At 46.7% G+C, this 19,555-nt stretch overlaps 2 protein-coding genes, 1 long non-coding RNA gene and 4 other non-coding genes across 8 annotated transcripts; 6 read left to right on the top strand and 1 right to left on the bottom strand.

Moving 5' to 3' along the window:
• Positions 1–5,497: 5,497 nt before the first annotated feature.
• On the top strand, positions 5,498–7,296 carry LOC109743708 (adoMet-dependent rRNA methyltransferase spb1). Its single transcript, XM_020302793.4, has one exon. It carries the CDS (start codon positions 5,553–5,555, stop codon positions 6,951–6,953), a length of 1,401 nt encoding a protein of 466 aa, XP_020158382.1. The 5' UTR covers positions 5,498–5,552; the 3' UTR covers positions 6,954–7,296.
• On the top strand, positions 7,174–7,259 carry LOC120973120 (small nucleolar RNA SNOR75). The gene has a single exon (XR_005767235.1). It is a non-coding gene; the product is annotated as a small nucleolar RNA SNOR75 (small nucleolar RNA).
• Positions 7,297–7,319: 23 nt separating the features above from the next.
• LOC120972964 (small nucleolar RNA Z105) lies at positions 7,320–7,386 on the top strand. Its single transcript, XR_005767096.1, has one exon. It is a non-coding gene; the product is annotated as a small nucleolar RNA Z105 (small nucleolar RNA).
• Positions 7,387–8,299: 913 nt separating this feature from the next.
• LOC120972979 (small nucleolar RNA R66) lies at positions 8,300–8,371 on the top strand. The gene has a single exon (XR_005767108.1). It is a non-coding gene; the product is annotated as a small nucleolar RNA R66 (small nucleolar RNA).
• Positions 8,372–13,034: 4,663 nt separating this feature from the next.
• On the top strand, positions 13,035–13,678 carry LOC120965189 (uncharacterized). Its single transcript, XR_005757561.3, has 2 exons — positions 13,035–13,377; positions 13,462–13,678. It is a non-coding gene; the product is annotated as an uncharacterized lncRNA (long non-coding RNA).
• Positions 13,289–13,396, top strand: LOC120972985 (small nucleolar RNA Z188). Its single transcript, XR_005767113.1, has one exon. It is a non-coding gene; the product is annotated as a small nucleolar RNA Z188 (small nucleolar RNA).
• Positions 13,679–13,685: 7 nt separating the features above from the next.
• On the bottom strand, positions 13,686–17,616 carry LOC109743695 (transcription factor GTE1). 2 transcript variants are annotated; one of them, XM_020302780.4, is made up of 9 exons: positions 17,475–17,616; positions 16,905–17,109; positions 16,646–16,807; positions 15,815–15,892; positions 14,992–15,216; positions 14,802–14,894; positions 14,410–14,468; positions 14,142–14,292; positions 13,686–14,037 (listed from the first exon to the last, which is right to left on the bottom strand). In XM_020302780.4, exons 2-9 carry the CDS (start codon positions 17,049–17,051, stop codon positions 13,873–13,875), a joined length of 1,080 nt encoding a protein of 359 aa, XP_020158369.1. In that variant the 5' UTR covers positions 17,052–17,109; positions 17,475–17,616; the 3' UTR covers positions 13,686–13,872. The 2 variants fall into 2 exon arrangements, with proteins under 2 accessions (XP_020158369.1, XP_020158370.1); XM_020302781.4 differs by having other exon boundaries at positions 16,905–17,095; positions 17,475–17,607.
• Between the last annotated feature and the right edge of the window lie 1,939 nt (positions 17,617–19,555).

Below are 19,555 nucleotides of genomic sequence, written 5' to 3'. Positions count from 1 at the left end.
CCCTTTCCAATCTGCTTTCATCAAAGGGCGTTTTATTTTAGATGGTATTCTTTGCCTCCATGAGATTGTTCATGACCTAAAATCTCGTGACTCTAAAGTTGTCATCCTCAAATTGGACTTCGAGAAAGCATATGATTTGGTCAGTTGGCCTTTCCTGAGAGAGGTCCTTTTGGCGAAAGGCTTCGATGGGGCGTATGTTCACCGTATTATGCAGCTGCTCTCGGGGGGGGCACACTGCGGTCTCTGTTAATGGTCACGTTAGTAACTTCTTTGTCAATGGCAGGGGCCTGTGACAGGGTGACCCCGCGTCCCCTGTTCTGTTTAACTTCGTCGCCGATGCCTTCTCCCGCATCTTGTCTAGGGCTGCCCATCATGGTCATATTACTCCGGTTGTTTCTCATCTAATCCCGGAAGGTGTTACCCACTTACAGTATGCTGATGAAACGATTATTATGGTTGATTTGAATGATGCTTGCATTGCCCACCTCAAGTTCATCCTCCTTTGCTTCGAGGCCGTTTCGGCACTGAAAAATAACTTTTCTAAGAGTGAGGTCATTGTCACTGGCGTTGATGATTCTGAGGCTTTGAGAGTGGCCCGGCTCCTTAATTGCAACCTGGGTTCCTTCCCCTTTAAATACCTGGGCCTTCCCATTTCGCCAGACTTGCTTCACTCAAAAGACTTTGCCCCAGCTGTCTCTAAGGTGGGAAATAGGGTTCTTCCCTGGCGTGGCAGATATAATACTAACGCCGGGAAAGTAGCTCTGATCAATGCTTGTCTGTCTTCCCTTCCTATGTTCCTAATGGGCTTTTATCTTCTTTCTGCTGGGACCCATGCGGATTTTGACAAACACAGGGGTGCTTTCTACTGGAATGTTGCTGACAACAGACGAAAGTATAGGCTTGTTAAATGGCAACTCATGTGTAGGCCTAAGAATCTTGGGGGGTTGGGCATCATTAACACGTCTGTCATGAATAAATGCCTTATGATCAAATGGTGGTGAAAGATCATGTCTAGTGGGGTCGGTTCATTATGGTACTCTATTCTCAAAGCTAAGTATTTTCCCCATTCTAGCCCGATGTTTGCAGGGGCCCGGCGTGGATCTCAATTCTGGAAAGACCTTATTAAAGTCCGGCCTCTTTTCCTCAAACATGTTAAGTTTATTGTAGGAGATTGTTCCTCAGTTCGTTTTTGGATTGACTGGTGGTGCGGAGACTCACCTCTCTCTGTGAGATTTCCTGTTCTTTTCTCTTACTGCCCTAACCCGAATATCTCCATCGCGGAGGTGTCGGCTAATAATTGGGACCTGGATTTCCGTCGCTCCCTTTCTCCTAAAGAGTTGGAAGATTGGCAAAGTCTCTCTGCCTTATTCCCCACGCTCTCGGAGACTCCGGATTCGGTGGTTTGGCCTCATACCGCCTCCAGCCGTTTCTCGGTTAAGTCCTTGTATTCTAAACTTATTGGTGGTGCCCCTACTAATAGATTTTCTAGCATTTGACGGTCCCGTGTGCCTCCGAAAATCAAAATCTTCCTCTGGCAGGCCTTTAGAGGCTGTCTTCTCGCGGCTGACCAAATTCGGAAGAGGAATGGTCCGGGCTCGGAATTTTGTGCTCTCTGTGGTGACTTGGAGGACACGAATCATATTTTCTTCCATTGTGTGCTTGCTAAACTTGTTTGGAGCTGTGTCAGATCCTGGCTTCAGATCACTTGGGATCCCTCCTCCTTTAATGAGCTGAGAGGCCTTGCCAATTCGTTGGCTGGTGTGACAAAGAGGGTCTTCTGGGTTGGTCTGGGTGCCATGTGCTGGTCGTTATGGACCATTAGAAACAAATTTACGATCGAACATGTTTATCCTACTAAACCAGCTGATTGTTTATTTAAAGCATGTATCTTCTTGCAGCAGTGGAGATTATTGACTAAGGTGGAGGACCGGGACGCTCTTGATCTGCTCATATCTAAAGCTCGGGCCTCAGCGTCGTCTCTTTCTAGGCAGGATCCTGATGTCTGATCTCGCATTTTGGGGTTTCTTCGACTTAGTTGCTGGCTATGTCCTTCCTTCGTTATCCGGCCTGCGTGCCGTGTCTGGCAGGGTGCCATGTATCCATCATACTTTCGTGCTTGTCGTTGCGTGTTCGTGTTTGGGTGAACTGGTGGTGGCTTCGTCCCCGTTGTTGCTATGGTTGTTCTGTGACTCTGCCGTGTGGCTTAATTTATAAAGTAGGGCCTAGGCCTTTTCTCTAAAAATAATAATTAAGGGAGAAGCATTGATGGAGGAGTCTGTTGGGGCACCTATTTGAGCGCTACCATGATTGGTTGAGGATCTGTTGCCCTCGTTAGAAAGGCCCACGCTAGAAAAAAAGAAACCAGGTGCCCGACGACAAGCTTGGCATCGATGCCAGACAGAATCCTGGGATCGATTGGGGTTTTAACGAAACAGCCAGGAATTTGAACCTAGCGCCTGGTCTTAGCACCGGCGTTGTAGATGCCCTTATTTTCAGCCTCGAATGACCAGGTTGTCCACCGTAAGGATTTTATTTTCAGCAAGAATCCCAATAAAGAACTTGCACTTGGACCCGGTATATGCCTCCCAAATCATTGAAGTGTCATGTGCGTTAGGATGGAGCCTTCGAGTTGAGCGAGGCATGCTGATTTGGATGAATATTTTTCATCCGTCGTCCAATACCAACGAAAACTGGGGTCAGCTGACAGCGGAGGGATGCTTTGCAGGCCGATCTATGTCATTTATGTTGCATAGCATGACGGTTGTTTCTTTAGTTATTTGCAGTCAAATAAGTCGAGGTTAGATCACTTAATATTCTACATAACCTTTATATGTTTCGAAAAAAAAACGTGCAGTTTTGTTCTTGTGCCAATAGTCCGTTGCATCTTCTGGTCTGTAGGTGTCTGAAGAAATGCTTATCACTTACGGAGCAGATCAACACCCACACGAGCAAATAAACCAAAGCGACGGTATGCAAATGTGGTGGCCTGTATTGATTCTTAACACAACATTTACTTGCATTGTGACAGTAACTACCTTGCTCTCTTTTTTTGGCGACAGTCACTATCTTCCATTGAGACTTTGCTTCCAGCAGCAGGTTTAGCCTAGCCTTACTATGCATTTGTGAATGGTTCTGACAGTGCGACAGATGGCAAGACATTTAATTAAGAGCAATCCAACAAAGATGCAGTCAGTTTGATCACCTTACTGCTGATTTTCATCATCATAATCTAGTACTGTAATAATGTTATTGTGCCGCCAGCCTTGCTACCACACTTGGACTTGGTGGGTTGCATGCGTCAGATGAGGGGAAAAAACAGAGCAAGTATCGTGTTGAATGAACCCAGCTTTTGCTAATTCTTAGTTTTGTGTGATTTTCTACTAATTTTCGGTTCACTCAGGATTGCGAAAACTGGTGGCGGAGAATTTAAAAAATTTATTGTCTCTTTGCTAATTCACACAAGGAAATGATGACTAAAGGTCTGGTAGGATGGACGTGGCTTGAAAGCAAGCCACATATATGTCCTGTTCTATAATGCAATAAATTCACATACAAGGGTTCAATTTCTAGGAAACTAAAGGAAGAATTTGAACCTTACAAAGCTACTATCCCCGTCTCAAAATATAAGACCTTTTTGTAGCCTCGTGAATCGGTCCTTTCTGCAGTAGGTCGGTAGAGAATACCCTTTTCAGGTCGGCAGCGAATGCCCTTTTGTTATATACTACTATCATATTAAAAGCATAATAGCCTTGTGAACCTTTCTCACACAAATTAAAATTCAAACTTACACCCGAACAAAAGTTGATCTTATACCTTTACCGTTACATAGTAAATTATTAAACCATTGATTTGGAAAAAATATGTTGGCAATCACCGTTCTAAATAATCATATATTGTTACAAAGATATTAAACCACTAGCTCGGGAGAAAATATCCACATTGACCCATGGTAGTCAATCTCCTTCCAGGTGGGGCTCAGACTTTGGGATTTCATATCGTATTTCTCGCCCGTGTCAATAAAATGAAGAGCATCTTGGTCCACGTCTTCACAGGTAGAAATGGACTTGCAGAAGAATCTGCTGATGAAAAGCGCTTGACTGTCCAGCCCACCTGAAATCGGCACCCAGTGCGCGTCTCCATTGACATCCGCCTCATAAACCTCCACCTTGCGGGTGAAGTTGATACTATAAGAAGGCCAATGCAATTGTCGCTTCACCATTAGCAGTTTCCCACACGACTTACCAAGTGCCGATTGAGGGTGACGAAATCCTTAGGTTCATATGGCACCTCATCATCTAACCAACATGTTGCGCCTTCAAGAATCATGCCATCGCCGGTTTTCTTCCGAAGTTCATCTAAGGCATGCTCCTCGGGATCTTCATTGCTTGGTACCTCGATATGGCCTTCATCAATATTCGTGACCTTGTCCTTATTGCCCACATCATTGATTCCGGACTCAAAGTCATCATCATCATCACTCCACGCGCCGAAATGATAATAACCCGGTGGGTGTCTAATGAGGCGTTCGATGCTAGTAACGACGGGTATACCATCGCTACCAAAATCTATACCGAGGGAGACAAGGTCCTCTGCCTCCGTGATTCCATATAATTTATCTCCAAGAAAAGCAATGTCAACGATGTAGATGAAGGGGGCAGTTTGTGGCTCAGGCAACCACACACCCTTCCCCGTCTGGATTAAGATGAGAGGGTGATTGCAGTTATTGGTCATGACAGCGATGATGTCAGAAGGTGTTGGCCGTAGAAGCACTTTACGGACCATGAAAAGCTCGGAAACATCGCCGATGACAGCATCCAACTCGGGGAGCGGCACGGTGGTGCCAGTAAACGGATTGTGCAAGGAGTAGCTATGCATCTTCTTGGCGTCGGTGAAGTCGAGGGCGAGCCAATCGTCGGTGGAGCCAATGCATGTTGTGTTGCCGGGCAAGGTAGGGAGCCGGGGCGGCGAGGTGCAAACAACGTCCGAAGGTGTGTAGAACGAGCCGTCTGACATGACAATCCAAGGTAGCTGCCGTGAAGCCGAAAGGTGCCGGCGCATAGCCAGATGCCACGAACGGCACACCACACGGAAGCGAGCTCGATCGGCGGCAGAGACCCAATGACGGTCGCGTCGCACCTTCTCGAAGTCAGCGGAGAAACCAAGGAGCCGTCGGACTCGCGACCACGCCGAGGAGAAGAAGCCTCTCCGTGGAGGGGAGGATACGAGGCGGTCGATGACGAGGTCTAGTACGTCTGGCGGGAGTTCTGACCACGTCGGAATCGACGAGGCCGTAGCAGCCATAATTGAGGATTTGGAAGGCTCGTAACCTTGGCAGGCCGCACATATATAACAGCTCAGTCCGAATTTGGAAGGCCGGTCCTGCATGAACGTGACTCGGACGGAATCTTTTTATTTCCGTGTCTCTCACTGGGCCGACACGATGAGCCTGGCATAGCAAAATCGACCAGGCCCATATAATATCACGCACTTTTTTTTCTTGTTGATAAAAGTATCAGAAGGAATCGAACTCGGCGGCGGCGGCGGCGGCGGCGATGGGCAAGGCGAAGGGAAAGCAGCGGCAGGACGAGTACTACCACCTCGCCAAGGAGCAGGGGTACCGGAGCCGCGCGGCCTTCAAGCTGCAGCAGCTCGACGACCGCTTCCGGTTCCTCCCGGCGGCGCGCGCCGTGCTTGACCTCTGCGCGGCGCCGGGGGGCTGGATGCAGGTGGCCGTCGCCCGCGCCCCCGCCGGCGCCTTCGTCGTCGGCGTCGACCTCGTGCCCATCCGCCCCATCCGCGGCGCGCACTCCCTCACGGAGGACATCACCACCACCAAGTGCCGCTCCGCCGTGCGGAGGCTCATGGACTCCAAGGGGGTCGCCACCTTTGACGTCGTCCTCCACGACGGCTCGCCCAACGTCGGCGGCGCGTGGGCGCAGGAGGCCACCGCGCAGTCCGCGCTCGTCATCGACGCCGTTCGCCTGGCCACCATGTTCCTCGCCCCCAAGGGCGCCTTCATTACCAAGGTCTTCAGGTCTCAGGATTACAGCGCCATCATGTTCTGCCTGAAGCAGCTGTTTGATAAGGTCGAGGTGACCAAACCTAGAGCGAGCCGGGGCACATCGGCTGAAATTTACATCATCTGTCTGAAGTACAAAGCCCCTGCAAAGATTCAACCAGAGCTTCTTGATATCAAGCACCTGTTCAGTGTGGATCCAGAGAAGAGCATGCCTACGGATGTGCTTGATCCTAAGAGTGCCAAGAAGAGAACCCGTGGCGGGTATGCGCCTGGAGTCACGGTACTGGAGAAAGTTGGTCTGGCATCAGATTTTATATGGTCCGAAGTGCAGAAACCACGGGATTTCCTCGGTTCTTTTACTAAGATTTCATTTGATGATCCTGCATCTCTGCCTATCAAGAACCATGAGCTCACCACAGATGAGGTCAAATACCTTTGTGAGGATTTGCAGGTGCTGGATAAAAATAGCTTCAAGCATATCTTGAAGTGGCGCACACGCATAAGGAAAGCGCTGCCATCATCTTCGCAGGTTACACCAAAGGTCAAAGATGATGTTCAGCTTTTACAAGAAATGGAAGAAATGGATTCGGATGAAGAACACCAACTGGAGGAGATGCTCGATGAAGCTTATGAGCGTTATGTGACAAAAAAGGTTGGGAAAGTAAAACAAGAACACAAACGTGCGAAGCAAATCAATCCTGATGCTGATGCAGATTTGTTAGAGGGAGGTGAAGACGATGGTGGCAACGATGGCATCGATCAAGGTTCTGACAAAGATCAAGATCAAGAGACCAAACCCCTTTTATTATGTCTAGATACAGAGAAGCCAGCGGAAGAGCAGGATGTTAAAGCAGTGGTTCAGTCAGAATATGTTCACAGAAGCAGGAAGAAGGGGAAGGGTGGCAAAGGAGGCGCCAAAGGGGGGAAGGGATGAAGGGTTCCGCCGGCCAGAAGAAATGAGGCATGTGAGGGAAAGCTGAGAAGTTTTTTTTTTTGACTATACACAGTAGGGCAAAAAACCCACTGCAATTTTTATGTGAGAAGTTCAGCAGCAGAGTTAGTTTCGCAAGGCATTGAGTCAAGTTAGTTTCGCAAGGCATGGATGAATAACAGGCATTATGTGAGATCAGAGCATTTATGTGCTTTTTGGTACTTCTCTGTGATGTTGAAAACAGATAATTAGCCGATGTAGTCCATTCTATTAAACCATGTGGACAACTGAGGCATTTGTCTGAGAGAACATTTGCTCCATCAATTTCTTTCCTCCTTTTTTCCCACTCCTTTTCGTATAATTGTGTCACTGGCATAATGATGAAGACAATTGGTGTCCAATCTATTTGATGATAAATTGCTCCTACTGATTCTGAATGTCAAATCGGCAGCATATATGCTTTTTTTGTACTAGAAAGATTCATCTTACAACAGTGTTCTTCATGTTACCTTATCTACATGATGCAGACACTAGCTTTGCTGTTTGTTATATTCTCTCATCATTTTAACAAATTTATCATTAGTTTGGAATATGATGAAGAACAATTGGTCCGTCTTTTTTATAATCACGTGATGATTTCCAATGAAACACTCGATGCTTCTGATTCTAAAAGCTCAGGATTGAATTACTGTCCATTCTGTTTATTGTAATCAAGTTTTGCTGTTATGTTCAGTATGTGCACACTACATTTCTGTGTACTGATGAGTTGTATGTATACTTAATTGTATTTGCACTTGATTTATACTGCTTTAGGCCTAGTTACATGTATGAGATGAGCATTAGTTCTGAAAGCAGCTGTACTAGTTTATATCTGGCAGATGCCCTTTCTTTTTAGATTGAATGGATCGTTCGTCATGTCTGAAACAAATCTAGTTTAGTTTTTAGGTCGACTATAGCGTGTATTCATGCATCTTTGAGTGTGCCATGTACCTAAATGATCTTGTGAAGGGTGTGCTTCATGCAACTTTACATTGCATGATACATCTAAAACCAATGTGGTTGACCATTTTGTGGAGTATCCAGTGATTTTGTTTGGTGCTTTTGACATCTGAACTTTCTTTGTGTACTTTACTGAGCTAACCTAAAACTAATCCCACAGGTCCGTTGTTTGCATGCATTGCCCTGAGCAGATAACCAGTTGTCATCAATTTCTTCTAATTTTTCACCTGAACTTATGAGGCATTCTTCATTCTTGCCAAGTGATATATCTTTTCAGTCCTTATAGTTTAATATTTGATATTTTAATTATAGGGTCCTAGGATGGCATGAAATCTTTGGGACCCAATTATTCCTAGGATGGCATGAAATCTTTGGGACCCGACTATTCTTATGATGACAGCCATAGGCATGTCTCTGACGACCTAACGCAAGTTTGTACCAGAGGTTTTCCGAGTATTTTTTGAGCATTTGGTGAGCTCGTTTCTGGAGTTTTTTTAGCTATCACAGTGTCATCTGAACCTGTAATCTGTTCATGCAAACCCTATTTTAACATTATTTTTACTGCAAATGCTATATAGGTGAACGTTCCAAAGACCAAGCATATATACTGCAACTGCAAGAACAAGGAGTGCAGCAAGCACACCCTTCACAAGATCACTGAGTACAAGAAGGATAAGACAGCCTGTCTGCTCAGGGAAAGCTTCGTTTATGACAGAAAGTGTCCTGTATCTACCATTCTTAAGAAGTTGCTCCCCACTACTCTCTGTTATCTCACCATGCACACTGTCCACATCAGCGATGTGCCACATCAGCACCCAGATCATCTTTTTCGTTTGAGCCCACTGTCATGTTTGAACTGACCGTCCTTTTCTTCATCTGATCGTCTCCTCCACTAACTCTTTTATTCCTGGACTACCCCACCTATTGATGCAAGCCCGTTACGTCGCAGCAATCCATCGATTGTTCGTCTCCTCGCCTTGACTCTCCGTCTACCAAATTCAATACTTCACGTACTCATGACCCGTTGCCTCCCACTGTCTCAACATCACTTTATCTGCTCGCCTTTCATCTCCACCAGACCACCACGCAGACGGCAAGCCACCACAACTGCATCATGCCTATGTTTATGTCGGGAAATCTTCTCAGGCCTTAATATTCTACAGTTTATCACAACCTTTTATATTTTGTCTACATTGCTGCACAGTTATTGACAGGTAAAATTCGTAGATCATTTTGTTACCTTTAAGAAGCTCTAACATCTAATGCCATATGTATGCAGATATCAGCTCATTTGTCGCCCGTTGATAGAAGTTTGTTCTTTACTATGTGCACGATGTGTGTTATTTTCATTTGGAATCATATACTGCAGTACATGGCCAGAAAAAAACAAGGATACTAGGTGAGATTGTTCTTACCTCTCGATCAACTATCCTCATTTTTAACATTCGTAATGTTTGTTTGTTTAATGATGTGCCCAATGTTTGTTATTTTCCTTTCAGATCATAGATTGTAGTTCATTTTTTAATAGCAGAATAAAATAATCCAGAAAGAAAGAGAGGAAGGGTGAGAATTAATGTTCTTACCTGTTATTTGTTTTTGAGGGAGTGTTCATACCTGTATATATCTAAAGTTGTACGGGTCATTTGATTAAGGTCTCTTTGGTTAAACCGTTTGGAGAGCAAAACATCCCATAATGCACCCATACGTGCATACATCTTTTTTTTTTATGATGACACTACATGACCTGTATCCTGTCCTATAAACTGTAATTAAGATTGATCCCGACTCCTTCCTTCCCATGCAATCTAGCACATCATCGCAATTGAAACTACCAGGTCCATCAACACTTCGTCTTCTCCCATAACCTCCTGTTTATGATGTATTTTATCTATTCATTTGTATATTTTATTGAGTATGTTTGATCAATGATTAAAAATTATTTATGCGGGTTACTCCCTCTAATTAATCTCTGGATGATTCATTCACAGCCATAATATATCGAGAGTTAACTAAAACAAAATATATTTCATGTTGCAACCATTACATATGCATGTTAAACTTTCCTTTGTTTTCCTCTCCGTTTGCAGTGAACTTTTGTTTGTTTCTCAACGCAAAATATCTACAAAGACTTTCAAGGATTCCCGCCGCAACGCGCGGGGTATCTTCTAGTTCCACAAGAAGGTATGGCGACATCATTGGGTGTGATGATCTATTGATCTGCCAACATGATATATACTGTAGTTCAGTATTTTTCTGATTCTCCTGTCAGTACATTGCCATGATGCTATGTACTTATAGTGTCTGTTTAATGTAAACGTCTGGTACAAAGATTAGAGCCAGATGTGCAATGCTAATTTTTTGACATTTTCAGGTGAAACTCGCCAGGAAGATTGTGCTGAAGCTGCAGTGCCATAGCTGCAAGCACTGCTCCCAGCGCAGCATCAAGATCTATTCCTGTACTCTTGAACTAAAGATTTATTTTCCTTCTGTGTTGCACTCTCAGCCTTTTGTCTTGAACAATGATGCAGGCATTTTGAGGCCGGTGGAGGCAAGAATGGCAAGGGGAACATCTCTCTCTTTTAAATTGCTTTCATCTGTCTGTAGTCGTTGCGGTCAAGAACTATCTCCTGCTAAATTTTGAATAATTTCTACTGTTGACCTTTTTCTATAAGTTACTATGAGCAATTTCAGAATGCGCACCATCTTTAGTTTCTTTGCCCCCCTCTGTTCAATGGCATCATGATTCTGTCATTTTTATTTCGCAGGCACATTCATCGTGCGTTGTGATCCCCAAGCCGGCATGTCGATCTCCTTGAGTTTCCAAGACGCAGCAGGGTACTCCCTCCGTCCCATAATATAAGAACGTTTTTGACACTACACTGGTGTCAAAAACGTTCTTATATTATGGGACAGAGGGAGTATGTTACAATCGCAAACAATGCCACTGATGTTCCATTATATCTAAGCATGATTTATGGTAAACCCTGTATTTTACAGGGACACCATCGGCCAAGTGCAGACAAGACAGAGGCTTGATCGTAGGGATGAGAGTAATACTACCTAATGGTAGTTGACATATACATATCCCTTTCAGCCCTTGGAGAAATAAGTCAGCCAGGACTCAAGGGTTATATTTTTTCCATTATTTTGTGCGCGCGCACCCCCCCCCCCCCCCCCCCCCCCGGCGCTATTTACTTTAGTGTAAAGCAATGGGCATCTAGACTGAACACCTGAAACCAATCCTCTTGTTTTCTTGTTCAGGATTTCTGGTGAATTTGCTGTAATAAAAATAGCAAAACTGCAGCTTCGAAAAAGGTATTTGGCGAATGGTAAGGAAATAAGAGCAACTCCAATGGGGCGACCCATTTCGTCCGCCCGCGTCCGTTTGGGTCGGCGCGGACAAAAGTGCCGGCCCAACGCGCCGACCCAAACTCAAATCGTGTCCGCCTGGCGTCCGCGCCGACCCATTTCCGGCCCAAAATTGCGCCTGGAATCCGTCGGCGCGGACGCGCCGCGCATCTCCTCGCCGTCCGCCGCGTCCCCACCTGGCGGCCACCCCAACCGCCACCGGTCGTCTTATTTATGACGACCACCGACAGCGGGCCCACGCGTCAGCCAGTGGAAGCGTCCTTTTTTAACCACGCGTGCGGCGGGGTCGGCCTCATCCACTTCTCCCGTCCACATCTGCCCCCCCCCCACCCCCACTCCCTTTGCTTCCTCGCCGGCGACCGCAAACCCTAGCCATGGGCCTCTTCGGCAACAGCAATGGCAAGGGCAAGGGCACCCCCGGCGCCTCGTCCTCCCGTGCTCCCCTTCCCCCTCCTCCTCCTCCGGCGGCGACGCGTTTCCGCCCTGGTCGCCGGCGCCTGCACATCCCGGTGCACCAAGCGCGATGGCACTGGGAGTACAGGCAGCCATTGCCGTACCCCGATGTCACGCTGTCGCACCATTGGCATCTGGATCCGCAGCGGATCCCGGTGCTGGCGGTTCCTCGTACACAACGGGCGCACGCCGACGAGGTGCGCAGGCGCCGCGCGCAGCTCACGCCGGAGCAGCGTCGGCTGCCAGAGTACGCCGCCGACTCCCCCAACTGGGAGGCGTGGTTTGCCCTCGAACACGAGGAGCAACGGCGCTCAGGTGTCGACGCCGTCCCGCCGCCGTTCCCACCGCCGCCCCCGCAGGTAGAGCCGGAGGACATGGAGGCGGAGGCGGAGTACCAAGCCGCCCTCGAGGAGGCCCTGCAGCACGCGCTGGAGGCTAGCCGCCTCGAGGAGGACGCGCACTGGGATGGGCTGGAGCAAGCCCTTGCCCTGTCGGCAGCGGGGGACTCTGTCCACACCCCGCTCTTCGTGCCGCCACCGCCACCGTCGTCGTCCGTCCAGCCCAAGCCGGAGCCGGAGCCTGTTTCACCTGTCGCCTCTATTATGCCAGCAGTACATAAAACATTATTTGCACCTATCAAAAAATAACCGGTCAAACCTGATGAGTCGGCGAACCCAGCAGCCTAGCTGTTTCATTCACCGGTCCAGTTTTAAAACTATGCTGCAGCAACGTCGGATTAAAACCATGTGGAAACAAGTTGGGCAGAGTTGCATGGATGGATCCGTGCTCCAGCAACGTCAGATTAAAATCACCGTTCTTGTTGCATATGTATGTTTCTCGCAGTGAAAATTGTTCTGGCTGTTGCAGATACAGTTAAATTTCCGAGAAACAAATTGTCCTGAGAAGAAACAGTTTTAAACTTGCGCTGGCGCCATCTTTGTTCCCCCTCCGTTGAAAAAGGGCTCATGATTATGTCACCTTCTCTTCCCTCGCAGGGACATTCGTCCTGTGGTGTGTGCGATCCCGAAGCCGCCACATCATCCTGATAAGCCGGGATATGCAAGACCCAATCACCGAACGACAGCGAAATCGATCCCATCCGTCCGTGGCCGCTCCGCGAAGCCAGGTGTGATCATGGATGGACCACCCCACATCCTCCACGTGACCCCCGCCTACGTCCATCTGCTTCCTTCTCATCTACTACCAGCTCGCCCCCTCATCCCCGGCTCCAACCATTTATTTCGCTCTCGCACCAAGGAGAAAAGCCTCAAATCTATCTCCCGTCTGGCAGCCTGCCTGCAGCCTGCTTGTTGATTTCTACATAATTATTACAGCTTTGCCTACCGTGTTCTTATTCCGCTTTGAAATTTGTGATTTTTGTTTTATTTCGCTGGTCGAGCTGCGTGAGTTTCAGTCGCTGTGCTCCTTCTTGACTTGCCTGTGAGATTTCCCATTCGAGGCATCTTTTCTTTTCGGTTCAGTTGATGTGTTCTTTCTTCGTGGTTTGATCCATTTCGGCGTGCCGATGATGATGCAAAAGCATCGGTGAATTCTGGATGAGTGTGCCCGCGCACGACCAGTGTGCGGCTCTGGTGATATCCACAGCGTAATACTCTGAGGCACCCATGTGGAAATTAAAGCATGGATTCATTTCTTTTGGGGGGGTTATATTCTGATTTTCTTTGTGCAGCCCCCCAAGAAAAATTTCTTCTTAAAGCAAGCTGATGAGTTAGAAAATTTGCCCTATCAAGTGAACCAGTGATCAATCACCTCTGTTTTATTCTTCAGTCAGGATTTCTGGTGAATTTTCATGTCGTCCACAGTGAGTACACACCGTTAATTCTCTGTAGCAAAACAACTGTTTGTCACATTTGATGTTATCTTTTTCAAGGAATAATTCTTGTTTCTCAGAGGTGTTCAACATTGCTCTTTATTTTATATAGCTACCAATAGCATGCTACACATGAGACCAGGTGCGACCAAGCATATCTTAGTGCAGATTCATCTTCATATATATACAGCATGTCTTCACACAAGGGAGAACATGGCCCTATTTTCTACAGAAATACCATGAACCATCAGAAAGGCCGAGCCGCCAAAGTTATCTCTTAACCCGTTTCGAAACGGTCTTGGCTAGAGCATTGTACATGTCGCGACTCCTCTTCGTGTTTTCATCGGTCTTGCCACAGGCTTTTATGTCTACATTCGCCTGTTGTTCCAATGCTTCCCTCACAAAGAACTTCAACCTCCAGAGGGTCGTCTCGCTCTGCACCCGCGCACACATGAAGCATGGTTGGTCAAACATGATAACAAATGTGTGATGCTTGGAGGAGCAGTGCTAGGGGGTTGGTTAGCACAAAGAAACATTACCTGAGCATCCATGTCAAGGTCCACTTCTTCTGCTGTAGTTTGGAAGCTAGGATTGTCTTGCGCGACCAACTCTAGCGCCTTGTTAAGATCTTCTGGAGACAATTGGCAAAGACCTGCGCCGAGTTTTCTCTTCTCGTCCGTCGTCATTTTCCTGCAATATCAAGAGCTTAGCAAATGTACGACCTTTTTAGGGTCAGCGCGCACACCGCAAAAAAGAACTTGGCAAACAGTCAAATCGATGTGCATGACATGAACAACTAACACAAACCTGCATCTCTGAACCACCATTTTCTGGAGCTCCTCCAGCTGCTTATTAATCTCATTCAGCTGCAAGACGAGAAAGAAAAGGTACTGAATATCTAACCAAACAAGGTAACATACAAGGGGTTGCAGCACTATGCAATTGGCTTGTGAATATGCAAGGCGTATATTAGACAAGGATGCAGAGGCATGTTTAGGTTGGCCACAACTCTTAGTCAAGAAAGGATTTCTTATTGGTACATCAACAGACAAAAGCTAAACAACAACAGAAACACATTGATAAAAAATCTGGGACCTTTTTTTCTAAACAATCTATACTGAACAGGAGCCAGTCAGTATATATAGTGCTTCAATCAATACATACACAATAAAGAGATAACAGTACATGAGAGGGCCGACCTCATTACCAGTATCTTCAGCTAATTTTGCAATTGCAGCTTCCGGAGAAATGCTTATGGTTGGAGCATCATTTGGTTCCTCCCGTTCCCTTTCCTGAAAGAATAGAACCCAACTTATTGTTGTCAAACGCTAAATAGCACATATCCAAATCAGAACAAAAATGGTAATGTATGTGACTACAAATATCCACCTCGTTCTCAACTTTAGGGAGAAGGTGAAGCCATTTCTCCTCAAATCTCTCGAGTAGGAACTTGGCCATTATGTTAACAGGGTGACCTTCAACATTGTACTTCATTGCATTGGTAAAAACTAATCTAACATCAGAATATATTTCTCGGACACTGTTATATGTGGTACTTTCCTTCCCTTCCATTTTGTTTCGGATGGTCGAGAAATCCATAGGTTTTGTTATAATCTGCAAAAAGTAGAAACCAAATATATGGATCACCACAACCAAGATCCAGGTAAAGAAACCAACGAAGCAACTCCATCTTATTGATATGGCAAATATAGAGAAACATATTTGCGAACAACTCAGGGGCTCCATCAAGTTGAAGTAAGTACACTAAAGAAGGTAAATAACAAGTCTCAAACCAATTAATAGTTATATAAGAAACAGATAGCCTAATATGCCAGATTTTCCTTCTATAGATTAGGGGTGATTACAGTATTTGGAGTTCCAAGCAATGGTTTTCAATTTCATGTACATGGAAGAAGGCAAATAATAGCGATAAAACAAACAAGGGAGGATTTACAGTATTTGGATTTCAAAGCATATACATGATTATGTTTTTCCATTGAGATATAAAATATTCTAATAAAATGCAACAACATGTCAACTGAAAGTATGTTCGAGACAGAAAAGCACAAATCCTGCAGCGACTGAGGAGTATGGTGATATCAATAAAACCTGCTTTCTTTTTTCAGATCCTGATTGCTTGCCAACATCAGGTAACACAAAAATATAATCAAAACTGATTTACATTTAGACCAAAATGTACTGGCAATATTACCTGGTGATAGTCATCAAGTTGAAGACCTACGACGTCTACCGGTTGCAAAAACGGCTGTGCCCATTCATGAGATGTAATCTGGAAGAAAATGAATATAGCAAAGAAGATCAAGTGCCAAAATTTGCAAAGATCAACAGAAATCTTTTCATAGGGAAAAGAGATAACACATTTTGTGATTTTAACTGCAGTAGTTCAATACGAATTCGAAGGTGCGCAAGAACCATTAACTTTGTATTGAGTATTAGGCTGTAGAAAACTAGATTAAAAAAAGGTTGTCCACATATAGTGGTCGAATCAATCTCAAATACACTAGCAATAAAAAGCTGCTTATAAAATTCACCACAAGGAATTGTTTACATTCAGATGATCTCATTTGGCACAAGCTCGAGACCAATTTTTTAGTCTTATTTCATGCACTACGCTATAAGACCAGAAATAGAGAATGGAGTACCAATAACAGCCCAAAAGAACTAGATTGTATGCTTTATCCCTGTTCATGAAAGAAAACACAGATTTGCGAGTGTTCGAAACTTGAGACAGAAAACTTGATTTTCCAGCAGAAATCTCTCTTGCTGGAAAGAACAGAAGCAGTATGTGCTGGCAATATCTACAAGCATCTAGGTCACCATATTTATCAATAAGATCTGTGAGATAGAAAAAAGCACTGTAAATTGTTCTAAATTAACCTGCCAATTACAAACTTAACACCAAGCCGACTTTGTAGAACATGCTCCAGGATGCAAGAATATAGCGAACATGACTACACAAGCAACAACATAAAGCGACATAAATAAATCATGGGATAAAGCATAGCCGAAGAAAGATCATCACCTGGCGAATGATACCGGCAAACTGGCGCATGAGGTCGGGCATCCCATTGCCGTGGCTGTCCCTGGCACCGTTTGCCGCGTACCTGCCGCCAGCCTTGCGGCCTCCACTGCTGTGCTTCTTGGAATTGTAGAACCCTACCACCTCGTTCACCCTCTTCTCCAGCTGCAACACACATACCACACCAACCAGAGTCAGTTCTGCAGACCACTGCCGAGGCGAAACGGAGTTTAATACCGAGGTTAGGAGGGGCGTGGGTTACCACGTCGGTCTTGGAGAGGAGGTCGTCGACCTGGCGCCGGAACGAGTTCACCTCCGACACTTGAGGCCCATCCGCGGCGGTGGTCGGCTCCATCGGCGCCGGATGGGGCCACGCTCCCTCCATTGCCGCCCCTCGCACCACGGACATGGGTTGCGCGAGCGACACGGGAGCGTCTATACCTCACTCTTGATCTGCTTCAGGAAACCTTATATCATATAGCAGCAGCAAAGGAAGAAATCAGTCCGTAGGAGCATCACATACACCCGCATCGGCTCTCCCCCTCTCTATTTTTTCTCACAATTCAGCAGCACCAGCACTCACCCAAACCCTAACTCAATAGCAGGTAAAATCAGTGGTGATCCCAATCGCAAAATCAGCAGCCCACCCACCGAGTGCACCTCGTCTCTATCTTCCTCCTGCTCCTACCCCACCGAGCCCATCCCCACGGCAGAGCGGCGGCGGCGGCCGCAAGATCCGGCCAGATGGCGCGTGGATCCTCGACCAAGTCGTCCCCCAAGTGCCCTACCTCTCTCTCTCTCTATCTCTCGAGATAAAATCGAGACGACCTACCTCTCGTGCCGGCGCGTTCGCGGCGGGAGGTGGCGCGGCGCGAGGAGGTAGGATCCGGCGGCGGCAGTTGAGCTTTGGAGGATGCGGAGCGACAGACCACGGGATGGACGAGGGCGTTTTTTTTCTGGCTCGCGGTTTTCTTAGGGCTTTTTGGCTCGGGGCCGAGGCCTTTGAGTGGGCTCTCGCACTTGTTCGAGGCGGCCTGGCTAGCTGGCTCCATTACGCGGCCCATCTAGGCTACCTCCCTTTAATTAAGCTCGCCCTGCAAGCCAAGGATATATTATTACACTAATTAATAGTACCACATTGGCAGCCGAGTACGGCGTAGACCGGTTTATAGACGCACCACCCACCGTCGCACCCGCCGAGCGTGGTGGCGCACGCTTGTCACTCCGGCCTCGGAGGGCTAAAGGGGGCTTGTGGCATGGGTGCCGTTTCGTGGTCCTATTTATACGAAGAAAGAGGGAATAACACAGGCAGGAATTGGACACCGCAAGCATATACCTATCCATTGCGCTCCTGTGCACAAGCAGGCGCGCGTCCTCCGGGCCGAAAGGCCTGGACGGGCATTTGTGCTGCGGGGTTTACGCCCCCGGCCGTAGCCCCGTGGGACTGGCCCACTTAACTCACACTGCCCACCCATGCCAACTCCCTTTTTTTCATCTCGCATCTTCGAGACGTTCTTCGTCCGATCGTTTAGCGGCTCTTTCTAAGAGACGGTCTAGTGATCTTTATAGTTTTATGAGAATAAATTTTCTCTTTTTTTTTATGGTGTCGTGAGGTTAGAGAGTTTTCTGTCCTCGCAGACCCGGTTATTTGAACCTGTTGAGTTTATGTTGTTGTGTCAAGTTTTTTTTTATTTTGCAAAAAAAAAACTTTTTTGTTGGTTTGATTCTTTATGGAGGTCAAATCTTTTATAGACACCATGCTGAAGATATAGTGATTCGACGACCTGCACTTGTAGGGGAATCATCCCCGCCCCAAGTACATTCATCGATCAAGGATTCCCATCTTTTTGGATGGGCGACTTAAGGCACTTTCAAAAACCATTATTGATAATGTACGTGCGGGTGAAAGAGTGACAACATCGTTGCTGCAGTTCAGTTGTAGCCTCTTTACCAAAGTCTTTGAAGTATTTCTTCGGGCAGAGATGTGATACCGCGAAGAAGGTGTTTTCAAAAAATTTCATTGTAATTCTTAGTCATAGGAGTTACTTTGTATTTACTTGGATCGCAAGTCAGATCAGTGTACATGTAATTGTTATGAGTATGATAAAATAACAGGCGTTTCTCAAAAAAAGAAATATGGTGAATTAAAATTTGCATCGAGTTTTAAAGGTGTAGCCCGGGCAATTTTTGTGCCAATTTTGCATAGAGTTTCGAGGAATCGGCCATTCTGTGTCCTCGTTATGCTGCGGTTGTGAAAGAAATATACTGTTGTCATTGATATATCAATGTTTACTTCTTTGTGTGAAACCATTTTCTTGCAGAAATATGTTAATTTGTTTGTTGACTGGTGATACCACTGCGGTGGTGATTATATTTCCAATTTTGTTTTTTGAAAATGATCATATTCCCGTTTCCATTCTATGGTATATGTCTCGCCAACACTTTTTTGCATACAGTACCTTTTTTGCATACACGTACCATCTGGTAGAATGCGGCCCAGAGATCCTGGTGGTCATTCTAAGCCACAACTACAAGAAGATTTCAGTTTAGGGCGACGGTGAGATGACTGAGGCGACGTCTGAGGCGACGTCTGAGGCGACTGCGGTGACCGTGCCGCCGCCGCCGGAGCCACCGCCCGCGCTGCCGATCGTGCTGAGCGTGGAGTCTGGCAAGGAGCGGCGGGACCGAACGCCGCCGCCGGATGCCTTTCCGCTAATCGCGCAGGCATGTGAGGAGGATGGAGAGGGGGTGGTGGTTGGGCCGCCGCCGCCGGCGGCATCACCTGCATGCGCGGAAATGACGCCGGAAATGCAACGGCCTTCAGATCCACCGTCGCCGGCACTGGTGACCGCGGCTCTGTCGCCGGCAGCGCTGGCAACACAGGGGGCCGGTTCCTTCGTCGCCGGGCCTGGA

This window comes from Aegilops tauschii, chromosome 1 (genome assembly GCF_002575655.3).
Source record: "Aegilops tauschii subsp. strangulata cultivar AL8/78 chromosome 1, Aet v6.0, whole genome shotgun sequence".
Classification (NCBI taxonomy): domain Eukaryota; kingdom Viridiplantae; phylum Streptophyta; class Magnoliopsida; order Poales; family Poaceae; genus Aegilops; species Aegilops tauschii.
This window is presented reverse-complemented; position numbering and strand designations above follow the sequence as displayed.